We start from the raw sequence: 21,062 nt of genomic DNA on the forward strand, positions 1-21,062 counted from the left end.
CAATAAATTATTTGTACAAACAAAAATCAAGTTTCAATTTTTTGTATAAAATTAATCTAGTTTTGGACAAATCTGTTTTTGTAGAAGTAGTTCTTATAGTTGTTACGTCACAATGGTGGCGCACGTGGTTTCGACCCACTTGCCGCCCCAAAAAGATCGCGCGCTCGCCACCGCCCTATTTCGGGTAAGCGAACGTACTGGGGATCAAGAGCGCAACCAAGCGGAAAAAGTGGTTTACTGCGGAAATGAAGAGCCGATATACGGATGGACCAACGCTATTCCTAATCCAAAGTAATTATTGTGGTTGTATTTTAGTCAAGATAGTGCATTTGTGGTAGTCAAAGCTATTTTCTTTCAGCTATTGATATCGTTTCGTAATGAGCAACTATAAATGAAATAAACGTAATAAATATGGCTCTTGTGCGGCTACAATTGAAAAATATCATGTATGTGCAGTTTTTTTGGACAATTAAACAAAACAAACGAATATATATTTACACATGATAACAATAAAGTTGAAAAATATAAACCAACCCTATTTACGAAAGCAAACCGAGCGTAACTATTTTTTTTTACATAGATTAACCGACGGGACCAGACCAAAACCGCTGACAACGAGGAAGAGAAAGGGCAGCAGGAAGCCACCAAAAGCTGATCCTGAACGTTATGAAAGTCCCGAGTCCATACACCTTCCTTCCATATCATCAAACGTGGACGGACAATATCAAAGCTATGCCACCTTGCGCGACATGTATGATAGTTATAAGGTGGGAATACGGCAAAGGTTTTTGGTTTGAGGTTTAAAGGAATTGTCAGAATGAAATATTCGAAGTTAAACTGGTATAGGAGTGACTGCAAATATTTCAAACCTGTATTTGGAGATATGGATTTCTTTTGAACGGCATATTTGCCTATTGATGATTGAGGCGCACCAATTATAAATCTATCTAAACGATTTTTCCGTTGCTTGCAATTTTCAGTAGCAGAAGGCTTACTTTGCCTGTTATTTGCCTTGTGGCGCACAGTTGGAGAACCGCTGTAGTACGGTAAAAACTTAATTTTCTAACTTCATTCACCAGAAAAGCATGCGACACAAATCCTTGACGAAGCCAAGTGACATCGTTGACCCTGTTACATATAAATACGTACCTTGGGACGAACGGGTCGAACATGACGATGGATATTCTTCTGATGGAAGCGATATTAAACTTCCCGAAATAAAGGTAGACCAACTTACAAATTACGTCAATCTTTTTTTATGAACATTCCTTTTTTTACCTTTTTTTTCTACTTGTTTTTATCTTTCTTTATATTTATCAGACTAAATTTACAATCTTGTTTTGTTTACTCGGTCAATCCTGAGTAGTAACACATACAGAAGTCATTGAAATATGCTTTTTAATGGACTCAGTATCGCGTAGTGACTCGTGTAATCTTGTTGATAAATCTGCCAAAAAAAAATAAACCTCATTTTAAAACTGCCATTGAAATTCACGGAATCCAGGGATTATGCAAAACAGACTAAAAATGCTGTTGACAATTTGTTGGTTACAGATAGTGGGAAAGGACCCGCGACGTCTCATGGAGGTGGCGCAAAAGTACGGAGGTCGTATCGATAGTGAAACTGTGGGAAATTCCAAAGCTGGCGTGAATACGTCAGAGTTTCTTGGTTACTACGATAAGTAAGTTAAATGGATCCAAGCAAATATTTAAAAATTGCGTTATGTAGGAACTGTAAACACTGAAGCGGTTAATTTTGACCACGTGTACAGTCTGCCAAAGAGTTTTGGACAATTTAATGATTGAACCGAGAATTTAAGTTCGATTCGGCGAAACATTTCGCTTTTCAAGAAGTTTCTACTCGTGTCAACAGTGATTAAAATGTAAAATACTTTACGAAGCCGATTTTCCCGTTTTACTCCGAAAAAAATGTGTTTCACTGGCAATTTTGACCTGGTGGTTTCCGAGTGGAATTGGGATGTTTGTGAGCAAGTGCGGTCGTCTACAGGTACAAATGGAACTTCAAGAAGGACAAACACCGGGCCATGAACGGGAGTGGGTTCAACAGAGGAAGGATGAACACGAGGCGGAAGACCGAAGTCGATTCGGTGGAACTTCCTCAACTTGGAGCCAATGTTGAGCCGAGCACTAAAGAACGCTTACTGAGGTTTGATAAACTTTCAATGTTAAGGAAATGCCGAGAAACAGGGTAAAAATATTTAAAAGACAGCGTTGTTGAAAATCATGCTCCGAAAACTTTTTTCTACAATTTTGACTTTTCTCAAGCGTTTCGGGTAAACTCACGTTTTAAATTTGGATCAAAATCTACGTTTTTACGCAGGTACGTGAATGGAAGCGTGCGCCACAAGCGCAAGAACCACGCCATCTACAGGGAGGCAGGAAAAAACGCTTTCTATATTAAGTTCCACGCCAACAAAGAGAAGAAAGAGAGCGACGTAGCCGGAATGATCAAGTTCGAACGAAAACGAGAAAAGTCCACCGTTCCCAACGGAGAGTCCGTCGACCGCTGGGTGGCGCGCGTGATCATCAAAAACCCAGATCAGACACAAGATGGCACCAAGCGCGCCCCGAGCGAGGCCACTTCGTCGTCGGTTGTCATTGTATCGGATGAGAGGTGGTCTCGGAAGACAGGAGTGGCGGAGAGCGAGCGTGAGAGGTTGCAGATGGAGATGCAGCGGAACCGGGACGAGCAGAGAGCGCTGATGAGGAGGAAGAAGCGAGCCGAGAAGGAGAGGGGAAGCCAGGAGGAGAGGATGGGATTTAGGCTGAGACAAAAGGAGGTGGGGGAAAACTTATTTTTCATCTTTAGTTTTTTCATGGAAAAACATGTCTACGTAATTTGGTCATTTATTTATTAACCACGTTCCGTGTCCGAGCATGTTACGTATGACGATTAGTGTGGTCCCGTCAAATGTTCTTGTCCGTTTAGGTATTGCTGTCGTTAAAGCCATGCCGAATTGATAAGTTTCATTAACTGTGATCATTTATAATTGTTTACAAAAGCTCATTTAATTTTTAAACAAACCTTTTTCGTTTGTGTGTTTGACCAAAGTTTCCATCTATTACATTACCAGAGTCATCAGTCGTCCACATTCTCTGTAGTCGAAACTGCGAAGGTAAAAATGCGTTACGACGTCGAAACCACGGGCAAAAAAGGCGTAGTTCGCGAAATTGGCGACGAGGTCCCGGTGCTGAAATCAATGAACACCCAACCAGTTCTTCCCGCCATAAGCCGAGAACACCGAAGGAACCAAAGCGAGACTTCGCTCGAAAAACAAGACCTGACCATAGGCAAAGATCACGTGACTCGCATAGGCCCGAGCTCCTCCTCCGACGCGCCACCTGCTGGTCAGGATCAGGAGATGTTGTACCATAAACAGGGAAAGCTATTTCTAAACAGAGGGGCCGCTCAGAGGAGCGTTAAAGGCTCGAGAAAGGGACCGAGCAGGCCTGGAACCAAAGTAAAGCTGCCTGTGCTGCCTAAACAGGTGCCTATGGAACGCCAGGGCCACGACAAAAAGAGCAAAACTAAAACGGGCCAAGGGGAAAATGAGGATCGTCGGTCGTTTGCGGAAAACGGGGAAGAAGAAGGAAGCGAGCAACCTCCGGAGAAATCCCATCTTCCGGTCGTCATGGGAACTTCAGTTTCGTACGTATAATTTTCACAGTGAGACACTTGTCAGGGCTTTTAGAAAGTCAGTCCATTCTCTGGTTTCCAGGAGTGACGCGGATGCAGGAAACCGTCCTCACACCCCATCTTCCACGTTTAACTCCGGTCGAATGATGCAGCAAGTTCTCGACACAGCGCAGTTTCTCAAAAGCGTCCCGGAGAAGAACGAATTTATCAGATACAGAGTAAGACGTTGTACATTTTATCGTTTTTTGTGCAATTGCCTCCGAATCAACTGTTTTTGAATATCAGAACCTAGAAATGTAACCCTGTTTCCTGCTGCCTTCGTAGCTTCAAAGCACTGACTTTTTGTAGTTCCATTCTAGTAATCAACGCCAGCTGTGGTAATGATAGCTAATAGGTCTGAACCGTGTTGACTGCACGCAGCTCTTTTGTTTGCTCCAGGGATTGACACAAGTTGAAAAGCTGTGTATTTTTAACGAAAAGGAATGCTGCCATATTTATACAGGTCGTTCAGCAGCCTGGATTGTACTCCAGCAGTCAGTCGTCCACAAAATCCAAGGACGGCCGAAAACCAATTCACCCACCACACAATAGAAATCGGGGCCAAGATCGAATTCAGGGCATGATTGACCACGAGAAGGCACTCGTGAGATCGGTTATCGAACAGCTCACCAGTAACGGCGCATTTGCTTCCAAACCTCAGCTTCGGGTAATATCTTCTTTCAAAACCTTTGCCGCCAGAGATTTTTAATATTTGTTTTTTTAGGAACGTTTGAACGACGAGGGCGGTTTCAAGGACGTAATGTCGAAGGCAAGGTCGTTGGAGGAAAAGGCGACTTACGTAAGTTTAAACCATCGTTAAGTTAAACATAGTAGATATGCATTTTGAACGTTATTTATTGCACAAAACCTTTATTTCTTATGGTATTTATTATAGTCGAAATACCTACAATATCGCAAATAATGGACTCAAAAGATTTTACATTATTACATTGCCAAGTATGTAACGGGCAAATTGAAGGTTTACGCGACTTACTTTGTCAACAAAAAGCATTAATCCCCTCTTCCATGACATTACAAATAAAACACAAATTGTTGGGTCGTTTTATTCACTTACACATTTTCGCTTTATTTACGCTATTCGCACAGATTCCACATAACCTTCTGAGCAATAACCGTGGTCAGGTGATTATGAAGCGACGCGTCGTCCCGCCAATCATCAGCACGCAACCCGTTGCCAAGGAAACACGGACAAGCGAGCTGCCCAAGGTCGCCACCACGCAAGTCGGCGGACAATCCGAACTCCTTTTCAAAAATGGCACTGTTGTGACGTCACGGGCCCGAGGTATCGGCTCCAAGGCTGTCAAGCAGGCGGCCCGTGCCGCCGAGACCAAGCGTACCAAAACTGAACGCCTGAATGAAAGCCCCGGTGACGTCATAGACAGTTTCGTATGCAGCGGTGACGTGTTAATCAAGCAGCGTCCCACACCGAAGCTTCTGGAACACAATTTTGCGGCTTCGATTTCATCCGTTAAACCGGCCAGGAGGGTGGTGAATATATCGAACCCCAGGGTCAAGCAGAAGGGTTGAGAATGTGAACCACACAACAATTGCCTGAACCGAGAACATGTACTAGTTTCTGGGGCGTTGTTGCGGTCTCATGGCAGCAATTTTGTATTTATTTGCAAGTAAATATGCATGGAGAGCATTTTTTTAAAAATATTGGTTGCTTTTTTATGTTTTTGTGTGTTTCTTTTTGATGAAAACAATTTACTTGAATATTTTCTTGGCATATTGTGCAGCCATTCCCGTTACCTTCTACATGTGTACACGAGTTAATCTTCATCTTGGCAATTCATATCGAGTTTTTGAACCAATTCCGTCCTGCCATCATGAAAAATACATTTGTGATCATAGTGGATTTACCAATTGCAAAACATCGCAAAATTTTCCAAAGAGCGAGAAAATACATAATACGGAATCACTTGGTGTTTACCGGCGTCGAACGAACATCCTGAAGGCGTGCTTGTCGCGCTAACTACGAACAACATTTTAGTAGGTGGCCGTAACGTACAATTCATACCCCAAACGCTTGTTCTAAGCCGTGTTTACGCACAAAGTCACGTTGCAATGTCGCGCGGCGTATTCTAAAGAACCATGGAACGAACGCTCTAACGAGCGATGGAGCCGCAAGCTTTCTTAGAATCCTGCCTCGAGTTCACATTCACGGGGCGAAAATAATCACTACCGTCAATCAGAGGTGCATGCGCGGCAGACGTTCTAATACCGCTCCCAATCAGCAGCCATTCACTTCGCCTTCTTTTTGCCAGCAGCCGAAATCAACGTTGCCATTAATCGCATTGTGTTCCTGTGCGTATTGTCCACCGGTTCGCGAGAATTCGATCGTGCAAGAAAGGTTGGGCTTCAGGGGGGTGGTATTAGTTCCTGACCGGTGAGCAATTCACTATCAGTTTCTCTGGGAAGTTTCGATGACAACGTTACAAAACAGTGTTATTGTAAAGAAGGCTTGAGTAGGTACCGGCAATTTATGAATATCAGCAATAGTTAACTGTATAGTGAAAGGTAGTTGCATGTCAAGTTGAATGAAGGAAGTCGTTGCTTTTCCTATTTAGTTTCTCGTTTCTTCGGCAAACGTATTATATTGCTGTAGGCAGTTTCCTCGTCTGCCAATAACAAGAGTGAGGCACCGAAACGCTGGCAATATTTTTTTGCGTTTCTATTTAAATATCATAGGAAGCTGCGTGATTCGAAACTGCTGTTTTTTATTTTTACAATTGATCGTTGAACTCCTTTCAATAATGGAAGCATTTTTTCTTCTGCAGACGCGCCGAAGTACCGAGGAGGGAAATAGCGCATTTGCAAATTTCAAATATCGTTACACAGATCCGTAATAGGATCGAATATCGCCAAAAAGTTCTTGCGTTTAAACGAGGACAAATATACTTTGACATGTTCAGTTCAACGAGATATAAGTTCATCACTGCCTTGGCACTACTGACAACATGTGTACTAGCAACAGGAGAAATATTAATTGAGGTAGGATAAAAACGTGAAAAACGACGTGGCAAACGATTTAGATACTTATGGCATTTTATCCTAAAGAAACTATTTTAAAACCACTTGCATGGTTCTTACGGCGCACGAAAGCCCAGTTACAAGTAACTGGATAAATAAACTTGTTTAATGTTTTATGTATTCACAATACACTTAAATTCAATTTACAATTTCAGCCGCCGTTCGTGCGCGATGACGTCATCAATCACAGCGTCATGAAGCGACAGGTTGTCGTGGAGAGTGCTGTGATAATTGGAGAGGGAAACTGTACGGATGAAAACGAAAACTGCCGACGCTGGGCGAAGAGAAATTATTGCACTCATCCCGATTACGAACGCTACATGTCGCTAAAGTGCAGGAGAAGTTGCTACTTTTGCGAAGGTAAATCAAGAAACAGTTTGTGCCTGCTTTCAACATGCATTTAATTTTTTTTAATTTGTCCTGTAAGTGTAATTGCTGATCAGGTTGTTTCCGGAAATTCCCATACTTTTATTATATTTACAAAAAAAAGTTTGACCCTCCACACTTAGTCGAATTATAAAATGCTGATTTTTTTATATCTCACAGTCGAAGAACCAAAAGAAAATGTTTGTTCGGATGTGCGAGACGCTTGTTCATACTGGAAAGGTGCCGGGTATTGTAACAAGGAAAAGTACCTAAAGTTTATGGCAGTAAAATGTCCTCGGTCCTGTGGTCTTTGTCCAGGTAAAACGAAAATCTTTTTTTAAAGGGTTTGTCAAAACCATAACCCGACACCTTATGTGCAGATCAAGTAGGATTAACTACAGAGGCCACTGTTGCTGAAACCACGGAAACCGAAGCTGCAACTACTGTTGCAACCACACCAGAGCCTGAAGAATTAACCACAGGTACATAACACAACCAACATAAAATTGTTCCCGAAATAACGATAGACAAGGCAGTGTATACAATCTTCAAGAAATGAGCAAAATGTGATGAATTGGTCGCTTTGGTATTCGGTAATTTACTTTGTAAAGCGTTCAATTCCGCTCGAAAAAAAAAACAATCTTTAAATTTTTAACTGTTTTCACGCGTACTTGAAGTTTGACGGACTTGACGATTTACAATATTGGATTTTGTTTTTCTCTGTAGCCGCGAAATTTTCGGAGTGGGGAGAGTGGAGTGAATGCTCGCAATCATGCGGAGGAGGAAGCAAGAGACGTCAGAGGGAATGTTTGTTGGAAACTTGCACATCCATGCAAGTGAAGTCTTGTGGCACCGACGCATGTCCAACCACAACGATACCTGTTACCACCACAACAACCGACATCACCACTACACATCCTAGTGAGGACACAACTGCGGATGTGGACACGTCTCTTCACAACGCGGAAAGCACAGCTACATATACTACTGGTGTACCAGAAACAGAAGTGACTACTTCGGCGAACATAACTCCAACCGATGAAACCACTTCCACAGGACTTGCAACGACTCTGGCTGAGGCAGATACCACTGCAGGTTATAGCAAAGTTATAACTTCGTCAAAGCGAGCCACGACGCAGGAAGCAACAACGTTTGAAGTCACTACCGAGGTTTTACCTGAAACCACATTTGGACCAACTACGCCCGTTAGCATCACAGTCGAAGAAACCACACCTGAATCAACTGTGTCATCACTTTCAACCACAAGTAAGATGGGTGTTTCCAACACCGAGGAAACAGCAACGGAATCAACTCCAACCTACACTGAAGAAGCTGTCACAACAGCAGTAGTGAAGTTTACGACAGTCAAGACAGAAGCAGCGACCTCCACTTCCAGGGAAGTAACAACAGTTCAAAGTGAAACAACCCCAACAGCAACGAACCCAACCAGTTTTGAAACCAGTCCTGACAACTCAGCTATCTTTTCTACCACTGTACACACGTTTACTACACAACAAGATATGACAACATCTTTGGACCAGGAAGAAGCAACTACGAACGTCGTGGAAACTACACCCAGAGTAGAAGCAACCGAAGCCATAACAACACTAGCTACCGAGAGTGATGTCATAACAACGGACTCAGGTACGAAAATCTGCTATTAAAGTCGTTGAACACATTTGAACACGCAAATTTTAATCATTCCTCCTAATAATATTTTGTCATGTTGCAATACAGTGTCTACAACAAATGCTTCACCCACGTTTACCACTGACCAAGAAACGACAACCACACTACTCAAAGATGTGACAACGAGCCGGGATTCATCATCTTCAAGTTCCGCATCCGCTACCACCCATGTCCAAGCAACAACTCTGCAGACAAATGGAACTGCCGTCCCAGACCAAACCACTGCAGTTTCAGAGGCTGATACGGAAGAATCAGCTACTACCCCCCAGCCAACAACCGGTTCCTCTGTAGTGGTTTCGTGCAAAGACAGACTGACGACCTGCAAATATTTCCTCTTCCGCGGATGCTCCACCTCCGTGATGAGAACTTTCTGCAAAGCAAGCTGTGGTCTATGTGGTAAGTAAAATTCACACTGATGATAACACAGCAATGCGCAAAACGTTTGCTTTAGAGTGTCATAATAACCAGTATCGGCATGTTAAATTTGATATTTATCTTAAGGGTAATTTCTTTATGTTTTTGCACCCAAAGTTTTCACAAGTGTTTTTTACAAACAACCAGAAACCGAGACAACTCCTTCACCTTCCACCACCTTTACCTCAGCCATGCCATCGACGTCACCGATTGCCACAAACTCACCACCACAAGGAACAACTTCAACAGTGCCAGCACCAGCGACCACCTCAATTTACACTTTTGTATCCACCAAAGAAATCACACAACCACGTACCACGACTAGCATCGCCGTGACGTCATCCACTCCTGCGTCACCAATGACGTCATCAACAGAACAAACTACGGCGAAAGGTAAAAAATATTTTATAAATAGAATTGTTATTCTGGAAGTGTCATAATTGGTAATCATGTGGATGTGTGTTGGCAGTGTGTGTCGACTTGTACGACGAATGCTCGAACATTTCGATTTATTGCGGAAGCGTCAAAAACGTAACCGAGAGCTGCCCAAAAACCTGCGGGGTGTGCGATGACACCGAAGCAACAGATACACCTGCAACAAGTAAGTCCATACATGCATCTAAATAACTAGTCCAAAAATTGTGGTAGAGATCTTTTGAAAGTTACTATAATGAAAGCCGAATAAAGAAGTTTGTTTCAAATTATTTGAATTTCCACCTAGAACTAAAGTTTATTAGCATTTATTGACAAGTAAATGACTTTTCTTTTCACTCAAGCCGCACCTGAGTTGTGTGAGGACACTTTTCCTAACTGCATTGATCTCCTCGATCAATGTCGTGACGACGAAGCAAGCACCTACCTTCGTGTGACTTGTAGAAAGACATGCGGATTTTGTGTTGAACCAACCACTGCCCCAGAGGCCACTACAGGTACTTGAAGCAGTTCGCATAGATAAGTCAAACTACACTGCAGTTAATCAACAAAACCTTGTTCGTGGTCTCTTGTCTAAACGAGCATTGTGGTTGTGAATTGTCCTTTACATTGTTCAACTCGGGATTTTGTTTCAGCCGCAGTTGTGTGCGAGGACGCCAATCAAAAATGCCTGGAGTGGTCCCAGTACGGTCTTTGCAACTCAACAATCTACCCGGAGATGATGGGATACATGCAAGAAAGTTGCAAAAAATCTTGCAACCTTTGTGGTGAGTTTGTGCACATTTTGTGGCAACTCAACCCCAGTAATTTCATTCAAAACGATTGTAATTATTACAGGCGACCATAGCTGGTCAGAGTGGAGCTCTTGTTCGCTCTCTTGTGGCGGAGGAGAAGAAAGAAGAACCAAACTTTGCGGCGGAGGTGAGAATAACTTGTAATCCATTGGTTCTTGAAATATAAAGCATGTTTTCTTCATAGGAAATTGTACCGAGCCTGCGGTAGAGATCCGAGCTTGTAGCATCGAAGCTTGCCCGACCACGCAACGGTGCTTTGACGGCATGACTACCAAGGCTTGCTTGCAATACAAGGCAAAGAGTAAGTAGCCGTTAACTCCAACCCAAGCTCATTGTAGCAGTAATTCAAGTCAATGGTAAACCCAATGGGCCAAGAAATAAGGTTAAAAGTTCATTTCTCTTTTTCCAGATGCTTGCTATACAACTTTGGTCCAGGCTTTATGTGCGAAGACGTGCGAAGTCTGTTCTGACGGAAGCAATACTACAACCGCTAATGTGACCGACGCCACCACCAACGGAACGCAGCTAAACACCACGAGTGCTGGAGGTACGTCGCGGCACTTTACTTATTCTACATCCGTGTAAGATGTGCTAATATCCATATCGTTCCTTGAAGGAAATTCCACTTGCGAGGACAGACACGAATTGTGCGGCAACTGGTCAAGTCGGGGTTTCTGCCGTAACACATACACAACATACATGAAGCAAAATTGTCCTCGGTCGTGTGGACTTTGCTCAGGTACGACAAAAATATTTCTTACCTCCTTGAGTTTAACCACAAACAAAGCTAAAGTCGCAAGCTCTCACAAAGCAATTAAATTTATACTTGACTTAAAATCTGGCTTCTTTTCCAGTGTGGAATTCTTGGAACTCGTGGTCACCATGTAACGCCACGTGCGGAGGCGGTGTCATGTATAAGAACAGAACGTGTAAGGCCAACGATTGCCAAGGTCCAGCGGAGGAAATGGCGCAATGCAACACATTTAAATGCCCCAGTACGTTTGCCTTCGACATTATAGCTCCAAAACTAAACTATTTTAGACAATGCACTGTTAGGAATAACACCAATCTGGTATGAATCGTACGTACCTTATAATTGACAATTTTTCACAGCCTGCTTTGATCAATCGTCGACATGCGCATTGCTGTCACAAGCTGGTAAATGCAACGAAGTCGTCTTCAAGTTTCTCTGTCGAAAATCCTGCAGTCTTTGCACTCCGGAACCAATTACAGGTATATTTGCTTGCATTAAAACTAAGAGTCACTTACGTTGTGGTTTCTTTGATCCCAACATAAATTGAAAAATATCATTCATTAATACAAAAGTAGAAGAAAAACGTTGGCTAAACTGTGTATATGTGTAGGTCCTTGTCACGACACACGGGATGACTGCGAGTCGTTGAAGACTTCAGGTCGTTGTGCAGATCCTGCTGTTGAAAACGTTTGTCCCCGGTCATGTGAAAAATGTCCCCTTTTCCAGGAGACCTCAGGTTGGTGGCATGAAGTTGATTTAATCAAGAAAAATTGCAATGGTTGCAATTACAGTTTTCAATATCCACTGTGATGCGTCGTTTGTATTTCTTGCAGCAAAATCCTTTATATTAAGTAGAATTACGTTTGAAATATTTCTTCCTAATTGGGAGCAGCCTTTTGTTCTTTCAAAGTGCTCAAACAAAGCAACTCAAAGGACTAACTTTGCATTGAAATACGTTCCACCAAAGTCTTGCGACAAACAATATATTTTCAACTTCCAGGTGAATGCATCGACAGCAACGTCAACTGTCCTGCTGCCTCCACGATGGGTCGTTGCACCGATCCTCGCGTCAAATCCATCTGCCCACTCTCGTGCAAGGTTTGCTCTCCTCAAGAGGAAGAGGTTGCGAAGACTCTGGATCTGGGAAACTCCCCTAGTGGTTGCACGGACGGAAATTCGTTGTGTCCCAGCTTGGTTGCGAACTGCGCCAATAACAGCGTGGTCAGGGAAACCTGCCCAAAGACGTGCGATCAATGTGAAGGTATGCGTAACAGTTTTTATGTTTAAAATACCCGCCAGATGAGGTCAAATTAAGGGGGCAAATAAACCAAATAGAAACAACACTAAACTGAACACTAAACAGCTTAAACACAAAACCCTCATATCTTTTTGTTTGTAAAAAAATAATAATCTTTTCACTTTATTGCTCAGATGTATGTGTGGACAAAGACGAACTTTGCCCAAAACTGGCTGCAGCCGGTCAGTGCTCGGTAGAAATCGTCAAAGCCGAGTGTCCGCGCTCCTGTGAAGCGTGTCCGAAAAAGAATCAGAGAATTAAAACGGGCGCCAGCGAACCGGAACGGTGCGGGGACAAACTTGGAAGTTGCCCGAAGTTGGTCGAACTCCTGAACTGCACCAACAAAATGGTTGTTGATTCATGTTTGAAGACTTGCGGAAAGTGTGTGACTCCCGTCACTACCGTTGCTCCTGTCGTGGTGGAAAAGAAAGGTAAATAGATTGTCTTTGTATGTAGGTGTGATCATTAGCAATGTATGTGTTTGATATTTACTCCGAACACGCGTTTTATAGGAAGGTAATATTTTAACATTTTAGCCTTGTAATATTCGAAATTGAATATTAATATTTCATAAAAACAAGTCACTCCAAACAGTTTATCAGCACAAGCCTTCGAAACGAGAAAAAAGAATCAATATACAAAACGTTTGTACAAAATTGACTTGCAGTGACTGTTCTGAAATCCTCGTATCATATATATCATGCATAACTTCGCATTTCAAACCACTTTTCCTTCTTTGCAGAAGTGGTTTGCGCCGACCAGAACAGCCAATGTCCGTCGCTGGCCGCTCAGGGCAAGTGCGCTGAGATGTTTTATATCTTCTTATGTCGGAAATCGTGCAAACGATGTGACGATCGCCAAGCCACTGGTCTAGCCGAGTGCGTCGACAGCTACCCTACCGCAACCTGTCAAGCCTTGCAGTCCAGTTGCAACAACCCTCTTATTGCTGCTCAATGCCAGAGAACGTGTAAAATATGTGAGGACACGGTGTGCAGGGACACCAATCCCAGCACTTGCAGGACGCTTGCAAGCATCGGGATGTGTAGTCAGGGTGATTTCCAGCAACGGTGCCCGATTACCTGCAAGCTGTGCGACGAGGCTGGAAATGCCATCACCAGTGAGTTATTGAGTATAATTCTTAACTATACTGAAAATCCCGATGAAAGTAGAAAGAGTAGATATATCAAGTGTTTGTAAAGGTTTAACTTGGAGATCTCAAAACAGTTTTTTAGGTTGATACATATCAAATACATTTTAAGAGATTTTTCTCGGTGTTGTACAAAATACACAATATTCACTCTTCCTGTTGCGTTCCAGCTAGACCATCCGTCACAGTTCCAGTTTCTGCCACCGGACAAACAACATGCATGGACGAACGATCGGATTGTCTGCGTTTCTTTCAAGCAGGCGATTGTCGATACAAAGTGATTCAAAGTGTTTGTCCGCAAACTTGTCAAGTCTGCCGTTCGCCAACTGCTATTCTTGACCCAGGTATTTCCTTTATTCCAAGTTTTTTGCGCAATTGCAACCAAATGTCGCAAAACATTATTCAGACTCGATAAAAGTAGTGCGCATATTTGGCGAAAATATCAAAATGAAATGGGTCAATATTCAATTAGGTGCATTAATTTTTTTTGCTCGAAACTTTCTGCATCTCACAGTATTAACTTATCATACGGAAATACTTACTCTTCACTATAAAATTCCATTGACCTAATGGCATTGATCCACCTCCCCCATAACCTTCCTCTCACACAATTTCTTATCATTACAGATGCGCCCTGCATGGATTCCTCGCCAACCTGTGAGATATTTGCTCGCATGAACCAATGCCGTTCGACGAAGAACGTAAGATTTATGTGCGCCAAATCCTGCGATTATTGCCCACGGGTCGATTCGGCACGCAAGAGCGGACAACAACCTGCAGGTATAAAGAGTTTGCACATGTAGAAATACAACAGTGCTTGTCTTATGTAGTTGCAGTAACATAACATGTCATGCGCTAACTTTTTCAATCAGAGGTTAAAAGTATTGAATAAAATATGCTTTGTTTCCAAGCGAAGAAATAAATTTGCAAATCACGACCAGTATGTATTTAGTTCTTCCACTTCAGATTTTCATTTTGTTGATATTTTCAGATACTCAATGTCGAGATTACAGCGCAGCCATTTGCTCGAAATTGTCCAACGTTTGTTCCTTGGCTCAAGTCAGTTCCTCGTGTCCACTAACATGCGGGAAATGCCAAGCCGTCGACCAGGAAGGAATGTCCAGTAATGGAGAACGTCCAGGTTTGTGCTTGAGTGGAGTTGTTGAAGTTTACAATTAATATACATGTATCTGTTTTCGGCAAACTGCCTAATTTCTATTTAGTATGTCTTTGTAAGTATATCGTCTGTAATATTTGTCTTGGTATATTTTTGGAGCTCTAGTTATTTTTTGGTTTCCATGAAACAACGCACAAGCTGGATTTTTTTTCTTTCTGTAAACGTTTTGTCAAAGTTGTAAAGCCGATTTTTCCGACACTGTTCCAAAACAAACGACCTCCGAACGCAATACCTTTAATTTGCAACAAGATCGTTTCACGGAAATTGTCGTCTTGTGTTGAACGTCTCATCTATTAGCATTGCAATAGTTGTTCAAAACTCTTTGCGTTGCAGCCGGCTTCAAGAAATGTCGCGACTACTTGCCCGACTGTCCAGACTTCAGTGGTTTGTGCGCTCGATCGTCATCCAACGATTACATTCCCACCATGTGTCCTAACACCTGTCAAGCTTGCGGACTCACGACCCTTGCCTCAGTGAAAAAACCCACTGAGACCCCAGAAACCACAAAAGTGTCGGTTGTTTCGATATCCACGACGTTGGCAACAGAAGCTCCTTCTACTGAATCAGGTGAATTTAAATCGCGTATTTGGAAATTTCTTTACTTGTTAGTTGAGTAGCGAGACGTTGTAAAATTGCGTTTTTGGTGTTTCATTTTGTTCAAACAAAACTAATGTTGTTGGGCAGCTAATAATTCATATGGTTCGTGTGCATTTTCTTTTACAAATCAACTTCACAACTATCGACTTTAACCGATATATTTTGTGAATCGTTGGCACAGGGGAATTTACCAAGTGGGGAACTTGGACGCGGTGCAGCAAGACTTGTGGTGGCGGCGAACGAACGAGAACGCGAATCTGTGAATCTGGGGTGTGCACCGGCCCTCTAGTGGACACGGGAGATTGCTCCAAGGATCTGTGCGACTCCAGACAAAACGTAGTCCCAACAGGTTCGTAGCTCGTCTGTTGAGTTACTTAATACAGAAGTATATAAAGGTTATAAATAGCTTGTTATAATTTTGCTTTTGTTTCTTATAAATTGTGCCAGTGGTGTACATACTATCCTACTTAAACACAAAATATTCCAAATATCCAAACTGAAATATTTAAGATTTACGAATGTTTAGATTCCATCTGTTTAAACTATGTGGTTTTCACAAATTTCAAATCTTTCTTGGGAACACATTTAGTGCACCCTTCACGTTAGCCCATAACCGTCGTATCATTTTATATATGTGTACTTCTTAAATTTACCAAAAAATCGAGTTTTTTAAACAATTAGGCTATGAAAATGACACAAAAACAACAAAATCTTTCTTTCGACAGAATGTAGTGACGTATCTCCGCTTTGTAGTAAGTGGTTACAAAACTCCACCGCCCGTTGCACCAGCGTACGGTATCGCGAACAGATGAAGTTTCAGTGCGCTTTCTCTTGCGGTCACTGCACACCTGGTAAGTCATTGCGCATTTCTTGCACCTTTTCACCGTATTTAGCCGAACTGTGAAGACAAAACAGTGTATTGGGTTTAAGGAGTCCATGACTTTGCGGACCTACCTTCGCGATGACAAATTATTTTTGCGAAGAAAACTAAACACGGAAAAAAGTGTAGCAGTATAAATGTCAAAAATTTTATAGGAAAAATTTATAAGAATGTGGATTAGTTTCATTAATGTAAATACGTTAACGTTTGACCCCACCAGACCTACTGAGAAACAAAACTGCACAAGTTGCAATGGTAACAGGATTCCAAATTAAGTCTGGTACTTTCTTTGCTAGAGTTGAAATGGAGCCAATGGTCGGCTTGCAGCGCTAGATGTGGAGGTGGCAAGCAGAACAGAACGCAAAGTTGCGAAGTTGAAGGCGAATGCGGAGATGAAGTGGGAGACGGAGAAGTTGAAGAACGAGATTGCAACACAGAGGTAAATTAAATTGTCCAAAAAATTCCCAATAATTGCGCGATTCCAAATTTGATCAAAACTGATATTTGGGCAAATTTTGTAACAACGTTGCATTCTATTTGCAGGACTGTGGATCGTGGACGTCATGGAAAGACTGGACTCCATGTTCTGTAACTTGTGGTGAAGGAGTTCGGTCGAGGGAACGTTTCTGTCCCTCAGGGCGCAACGACGATTGCGAAGGTTCACCGATAGAGCAAGAGCCTTGTGACGTTAACATCACGTGCCCAGGTGAACTTTTTGCCTGCTAAACTCTGCTAATGTAAAATCCTCATATACGACAAAAACTAATCCTGTTGTTGCAATAAAGATCAAAATCGTTTTTGATTTGTCGTGTTAATATTATAGCCTCTTTTCACGGTTTATTTTGACTTACGGAATGTGCTTTCTTCAGGCTGGACCAACTGGTCAAACTGGACTGATTGCAATGTCACGTGCGGAGGGGGCATGCAGACAAGGTCACGTGATTGCTATCCGGGTCCGGAGAATGTCACGTGTTCCGGCAACTCGACGGAGGAAAAATCCTGCAACAGTCAACAGTGCCCTGAGGTTAGTAAAAGTGCCAAAAAAATCAACGTATATTTGGCATATATTCGGTTTGGGAAAAGTAGTTGTAACTTAGATGTTTATTACGTGTTTTGCTATGTTTAAATTTTAGTGAAATTTTGTTGTAAAGTAATATTTGGGTGAATTGATTCGTTAAAAGTTTTTCAGATTTTTTGTCATTTTGAAAAACGCTTGTAAAAAATAACATCCTTTTTCTTCCAACAAACAGTGGAACTCTTGGGGATCTTGGTCAGAATGTAGTGTGACGTGTGGTAAAGGCGGAACTGAAACGAGAACCAGGTCTTGCAGCGTCGAAGGTCAGTGTCAGGGCGAAAGCACCGACACTCAGAAATGTTCGTCCAACACGTCATGTGTTCACTGGTCGGAGTGGAGTGCTTACACTGAGTGCAGCGCCTCTTGCGGCGGGGGCGTTGCCACAAGGAATAGGACTTGTGTAGGAGGTAATTACGCGACTCGTTTAAACGATATTTGTATTACTAAAGTTGGCGTACGTAAATTTGTATGTCGTCGCATCTTATGTGTTGTTTCCAAACCTATTAGGTTCGATATGTAAGGTTGGCGAGTTAATTCTCAGACCTTGCACTGTTTAATGTAGGTCTTCGCTGTCTGTATAGACACTTTTCAATAATGCCAATCAACATACGATTTACAAACCAATTTGAATATGGAAGCACATATCAACCGGACCAACAAAAGCATATCTGTATTTACAAATTATGAATCACTTCGCAGGTACAGCCGGTGACGAGGATTGCCCTGGTTACGCTGAGCAGACAATGCCGTGTAACTGGCAAATATGTCCAGACGTCGGAATGTGGTCGGAATGGGGACAGTATGGCGAATGCTCGAAAACTTGCGGAGGCGGGAAAATGGAAAGGTAAATTTGCCATTCATAAAATGGCTGAACAATGCAATGGAAACTTTGGCAGCCGAATGTCAATAGTGTCACATCAAGTGAATAGCGAATAAAATGGCAGAAAACATTTACATTTAAAGCAAACCACTTAATTTACACCAGGCAAAACTTTCGTCAAAATGTATGCTTTTTTGTGACGATAACATTTTTATCACAGACGTCGCGTCTGTTTGAACGGAATCCCAGGCTCGGGGGGATGTCCCGGAAGTGTTAACGAGGAAGCAGACTGTGCGGTCGAGGAATGTCCTGTGGGCTGGTGGTCGGAGTGGTCAGATTGGTCTGGATGTAGCTCGTCGTGTGGTGTTGGTGTGAAAAGCAGAGATAGGTAACCTTTCACAATCTAGTAATGTGATTTCGTTTATCAGCGTGTGGTTCGACGTTTGCTTGTCTGACAAAAAACATTTACAATCTTCAGCATGCATTATAGACAGCAAACGTTTGTCACGATAACAAATTCACTGAAAGTGAACACAAACAGTTAAGCAAATTTTCAGTAACGACGGGAAGAAACACATATCCTTGCTATTACACTAAATTTTCAACTGTGCAATTTACTTGCAGGCAATGCGTTGACGGTGTGGCAGGGTTGAGTGGTTGTCCTGGTGACAAGGAGAGCGTGGAGAGATGTAACGAACACCCGTGCCCAACCTGGTCAGACTGGCAACCATGGACTGAGTGCAGCGCCTCATGTGGCAGTAAAGGCGAAAGAATGAGAGTGAAAGTTTGCTTCGATTCAACAAGTAAGTTTACGCTGTAACTTGTCATGAGTGGTTTGTGCATAAAATCAAGCTATCATTCTCTACCACAAACATTTTATTTGTGAATGCAGCCTTTGGGTAAGGTATACTTTTCCACTTTTAAATGAAAGTATCTATTAACTTTATTGTTTTTTGTGGGTTAAATTTTGTTGTTTTTCGTTTACTGTGCCGTAAATATTATTAACTACAAAATAAAGTCATTAGATTGCTGGTGATCGGTGGTTTCGGTTAGGTTATAAACATCAAAGGTTATTCATACTGCGTGAAACATAATACCGGTAATCAAAACTTCCATGTTGTTATTTTGCTTCATTAAGCACAAATCTCTCCAAACACCTGTTTGTATCACGCATGTATCATCGTAACATATATTTTTTTACAGTTGATGAAATTGTGTCGTCCGACCAATGTAATGACAGCAAAGAAACCTTCGAAAAAAGTCGGTGCAACACTCACTCGTGCCCCGTGTGGTCTGATTGGTCAGGATGGGGTCCGTGCTCGGCGTCATGCGGTGTCGGCGTAAGCCTGAGGACTCGAGCATGTCAGAATGGAACCATTGGCGCCAGTGGCTGTCATGACGGAGGTCCACAAGACGAACGCTTCTGTAATCAATGGGACTGCCCTAGAGGTGAGAATTGTTGTGATGTAAATTGTAGCACAACATAGAAAACTTACATTTGCAATAAATGTTATTTTTTTCTTAGTTTGCGAAACGGAGTCGCTTGCCATATCGGGCAAATTTTCGGCATCAAGCTTTGTTGAGGGCTATCAACCAATCAGCGTTGATCTATCAGCTTCACGTGCTTGGTGCCCCTCCGGCGACGAAAGCGACCAGTGGTTACAGGCATGTATTTTTATTCCTCATTTAAAAGGGCCAAAGAAAGCGTTGCATTGAATAATAAAATACGGAACAGTAAAAATTCTCTGAGACATTAGTAACAAAGTTCTGAGTTTGTTCAAGAACTTGAGCTTATAAATGTTAAAAATTAACATAGTATATCTAACACTAGAACATTTCAGCAAAAGGATAAATGTTAATCTGTTCGTCACTAACTTATAAGTGCACATTTTACAATAAGCCACATCTGTTTTTGCAACACATTTTATTACTCGTTCTTAACTTTTAATCGTTTTATTTACAGGTTGATTACAACGATCCAGTCAGTGTTTCTGGCATAGAAATCCGTGGATTCCTTGACAGTGTGTTTGACAACAACGTCCCCAACTACTCGTGGGTGGATCAGTTTGCAGTCGAGTACTCCAACTCGTTTAACGAGTTTTCGCCGATTACGAACAATGCAGAAAAAAGAAAAGTTTTCAATGGACCAGAAGGACCGATGCCACATCACACCCGCAGCCGGTAACATTTGGTTTTCTTCATTTATTTCCAGTGGTTTTATCCATCAAAATCTAAAGTATAGGGGCGGTTGAGAAAGTCGTCAGTTTGCCTTCAAAGATCAAAGATCTTATATTTTTTGCTGTTTGCATCTATAAAGCTATAAGTTTGCGTAACAGAAATCTACACACTTATACCTAAATGTGCCTGTTTAAATCATACACTTTTTGACACATGTTTTGTAAACTAAGCTGAATATCCAATTTTAATTCTCCATGTTCCTGTTGTTAGGTTCTGGGAGCCGGTGACCGCCAAATCGTGGAGGATAGGAATTGTGTCCTCCGTTCCTCAGCGTCAAGCTTGCATGAAAATCAAGCTTCTGAAATGCAAAGGTAATATATTGTGCTGCAGATTTGATATTTCACTCATTTTATATGGTAGTAGTAAAACAGCAATTGAATATAAAACATGAAGAAATTAAAGTTGGTTCGTAATAGTTATTCCTGGAAAAATTGCAAATTTTACACTAACAAAGTTTAATAATTGTTGTACAGGCCGTAAATTGAATAAGGCTGCATTTTAAAACTTCCTTATTCCCCGTTTCCATCTAAATAAAAGTAATTTTTTTACAGACGGAGAAGAAGCTGGTTCAGGACTGCTATTGTAAAGTTCGTAACGTCACAAAGCGAAACAACAATTGTTGTTGTTATAT

General features: G+C 42.0%; 2 protein-coding genes across 2 annotated transcripts; both read left to right on the forward strand.

Annotated features, from left to right (window-relative positions):
* The first annotated feature begins 88 nt into the window (after window positions 1-88).
* Window positions 89-5,607, forward strand: LOC145899443 (uncharacterized). Its single transcript, XM_082988226.1, has 11 exons — window positions 89-291; window positions 581-767; window positions 1,080-1,223; window positions 1,555-1,682; window positions 2,009-2,167; window positions 2,342-2,801; window positions 3,096-3,670; window positions 3,741-3,876; window positions 4,161-4,364; window positions 4,422-4,496; window positions 4,805-5,607. Exons 1-11 carry the CDS (start codon window positions 113-115, stop codon window positions 5,243-5,245), a joined length of 2,688 nt encoding a protein of 895 aa, XP_082844352.1. The 5' UTR covers window positions 89-112; the 3' UTR covers window positions 5,246-5,607.
* Window positions 5,608-6,625: 1,018 nt separating this feature from the next.
* On the forward strand, window positions 6,626-21,017 carry LOC145897842 (uncharacterized). The gene is made up of 38 exons (XM_082986294.1): window positions 6,626-6,712; window positions 6,907-7,111; window positions 7,298-7,435; window positions 7,498-7,599; window positions 7,844-8,761; window positions 8,855-9,202; window positions 9,368-9,613; window positions 9,690-9,835; window positions 10,008-10,149; window positions 10,288-10,419; window positions 10,490-10,573; window positions 10,631-10,747; window positions 10,856-10,993; window positions 11,063-11,185; window positions 11,301-11,441; window positions 11,560-11,679; window positions 11,811-11,939; window positions 12,198-12,461; window positions 12,632-12,928; window positions 13,243-13,614; window positions 13,833-13,988; window positions 14,272-14,433; window positions 14,636-14,785; window positions 15,155-15,388; window positions 15,600-15,767; window positions 16,144-16,269; window positions 16,595-16,737; window positions 16,842-17,004; window positions 17,168-17,322; window positions 17,549-17,780; window positions 18,073-18,217; window positions 18,414-18,581; window positions 18,818-18,996; window positions 19,397-19,642; window positions 19,719-19,858; window positions 20,157-20,374; window positions 20,642-20,742; window positions 20,983-21,017. Exons 1-38 carry the CDS (start codon window positions 6,626-6,628, stop codon window positions 21,015-21,017), a joined length of 7,170 nt encoding a protein of 2,389 aa, XP_082842420.1.
* The last annotated feature ends 45 nt before the right edge of the window (window positions 21,018-21,062 follow it).

Source organism: Ascidia mentula, chromosome 4 (genome assembly GCF_947561715.1).
Source record: "Ascidia mentula chromosome 4, kaAscMent1.1, whole genome shotgun sequence".
NCBI classification, from domain to species: Eukaryota; Metazoa; Chordata; class Ascidiacea; order Phlebobranchia; family Ascidiidae; genus Ascidia; species Ascidia mentula.

Excerpts from the sequence above, each read along its gene's own strand:
- LOC145899443 (XM_082988226.1), top strand. The coding sequence starts at position 113 with ATGGTGGCGCACGTGGTTTCGACCCACTTGCCGCCCCAAAAAGATCGC. Across the intron at positions 2,168-2,341 it reads ACTAAAGAACGCTTACTGAG|GTACGTGAATGGAAGCGTGC; the intron begins GTTTGATAAACT and ends GTTTTTACGCAG. Across the intron at positions 3,671-3,740 it reads GTCATGGGAACTTCAGTTTC|GAGTGACGCGGATGCAGGAA; the intron begins GTACGTATAATT and ends TCTGGTTTCCAG.
- LOC145897842 (XM_082986294.1), top strand. The coding sequence starts at position 6,626 with ATGTTCAGTTCAACGAGATATAAGTTCATCACTGCCTTGGCACTACTG. Across the intron at positions 14,434-14,635 it reads ACAACCTGCAGGTATAAAGA|ATACTCAATGTCGAGATTAC; the intron begins GTTTGCACATGT and ends TGATATTTTCAG. Across the intron at positions 16,270-16,594 it reads TTGCGGTCACTGCACACCTG|AGTTGAAATGGAGCCAATGG; the intron begins GTAAGTCATTGC and ends TTTCTTTGCTAG.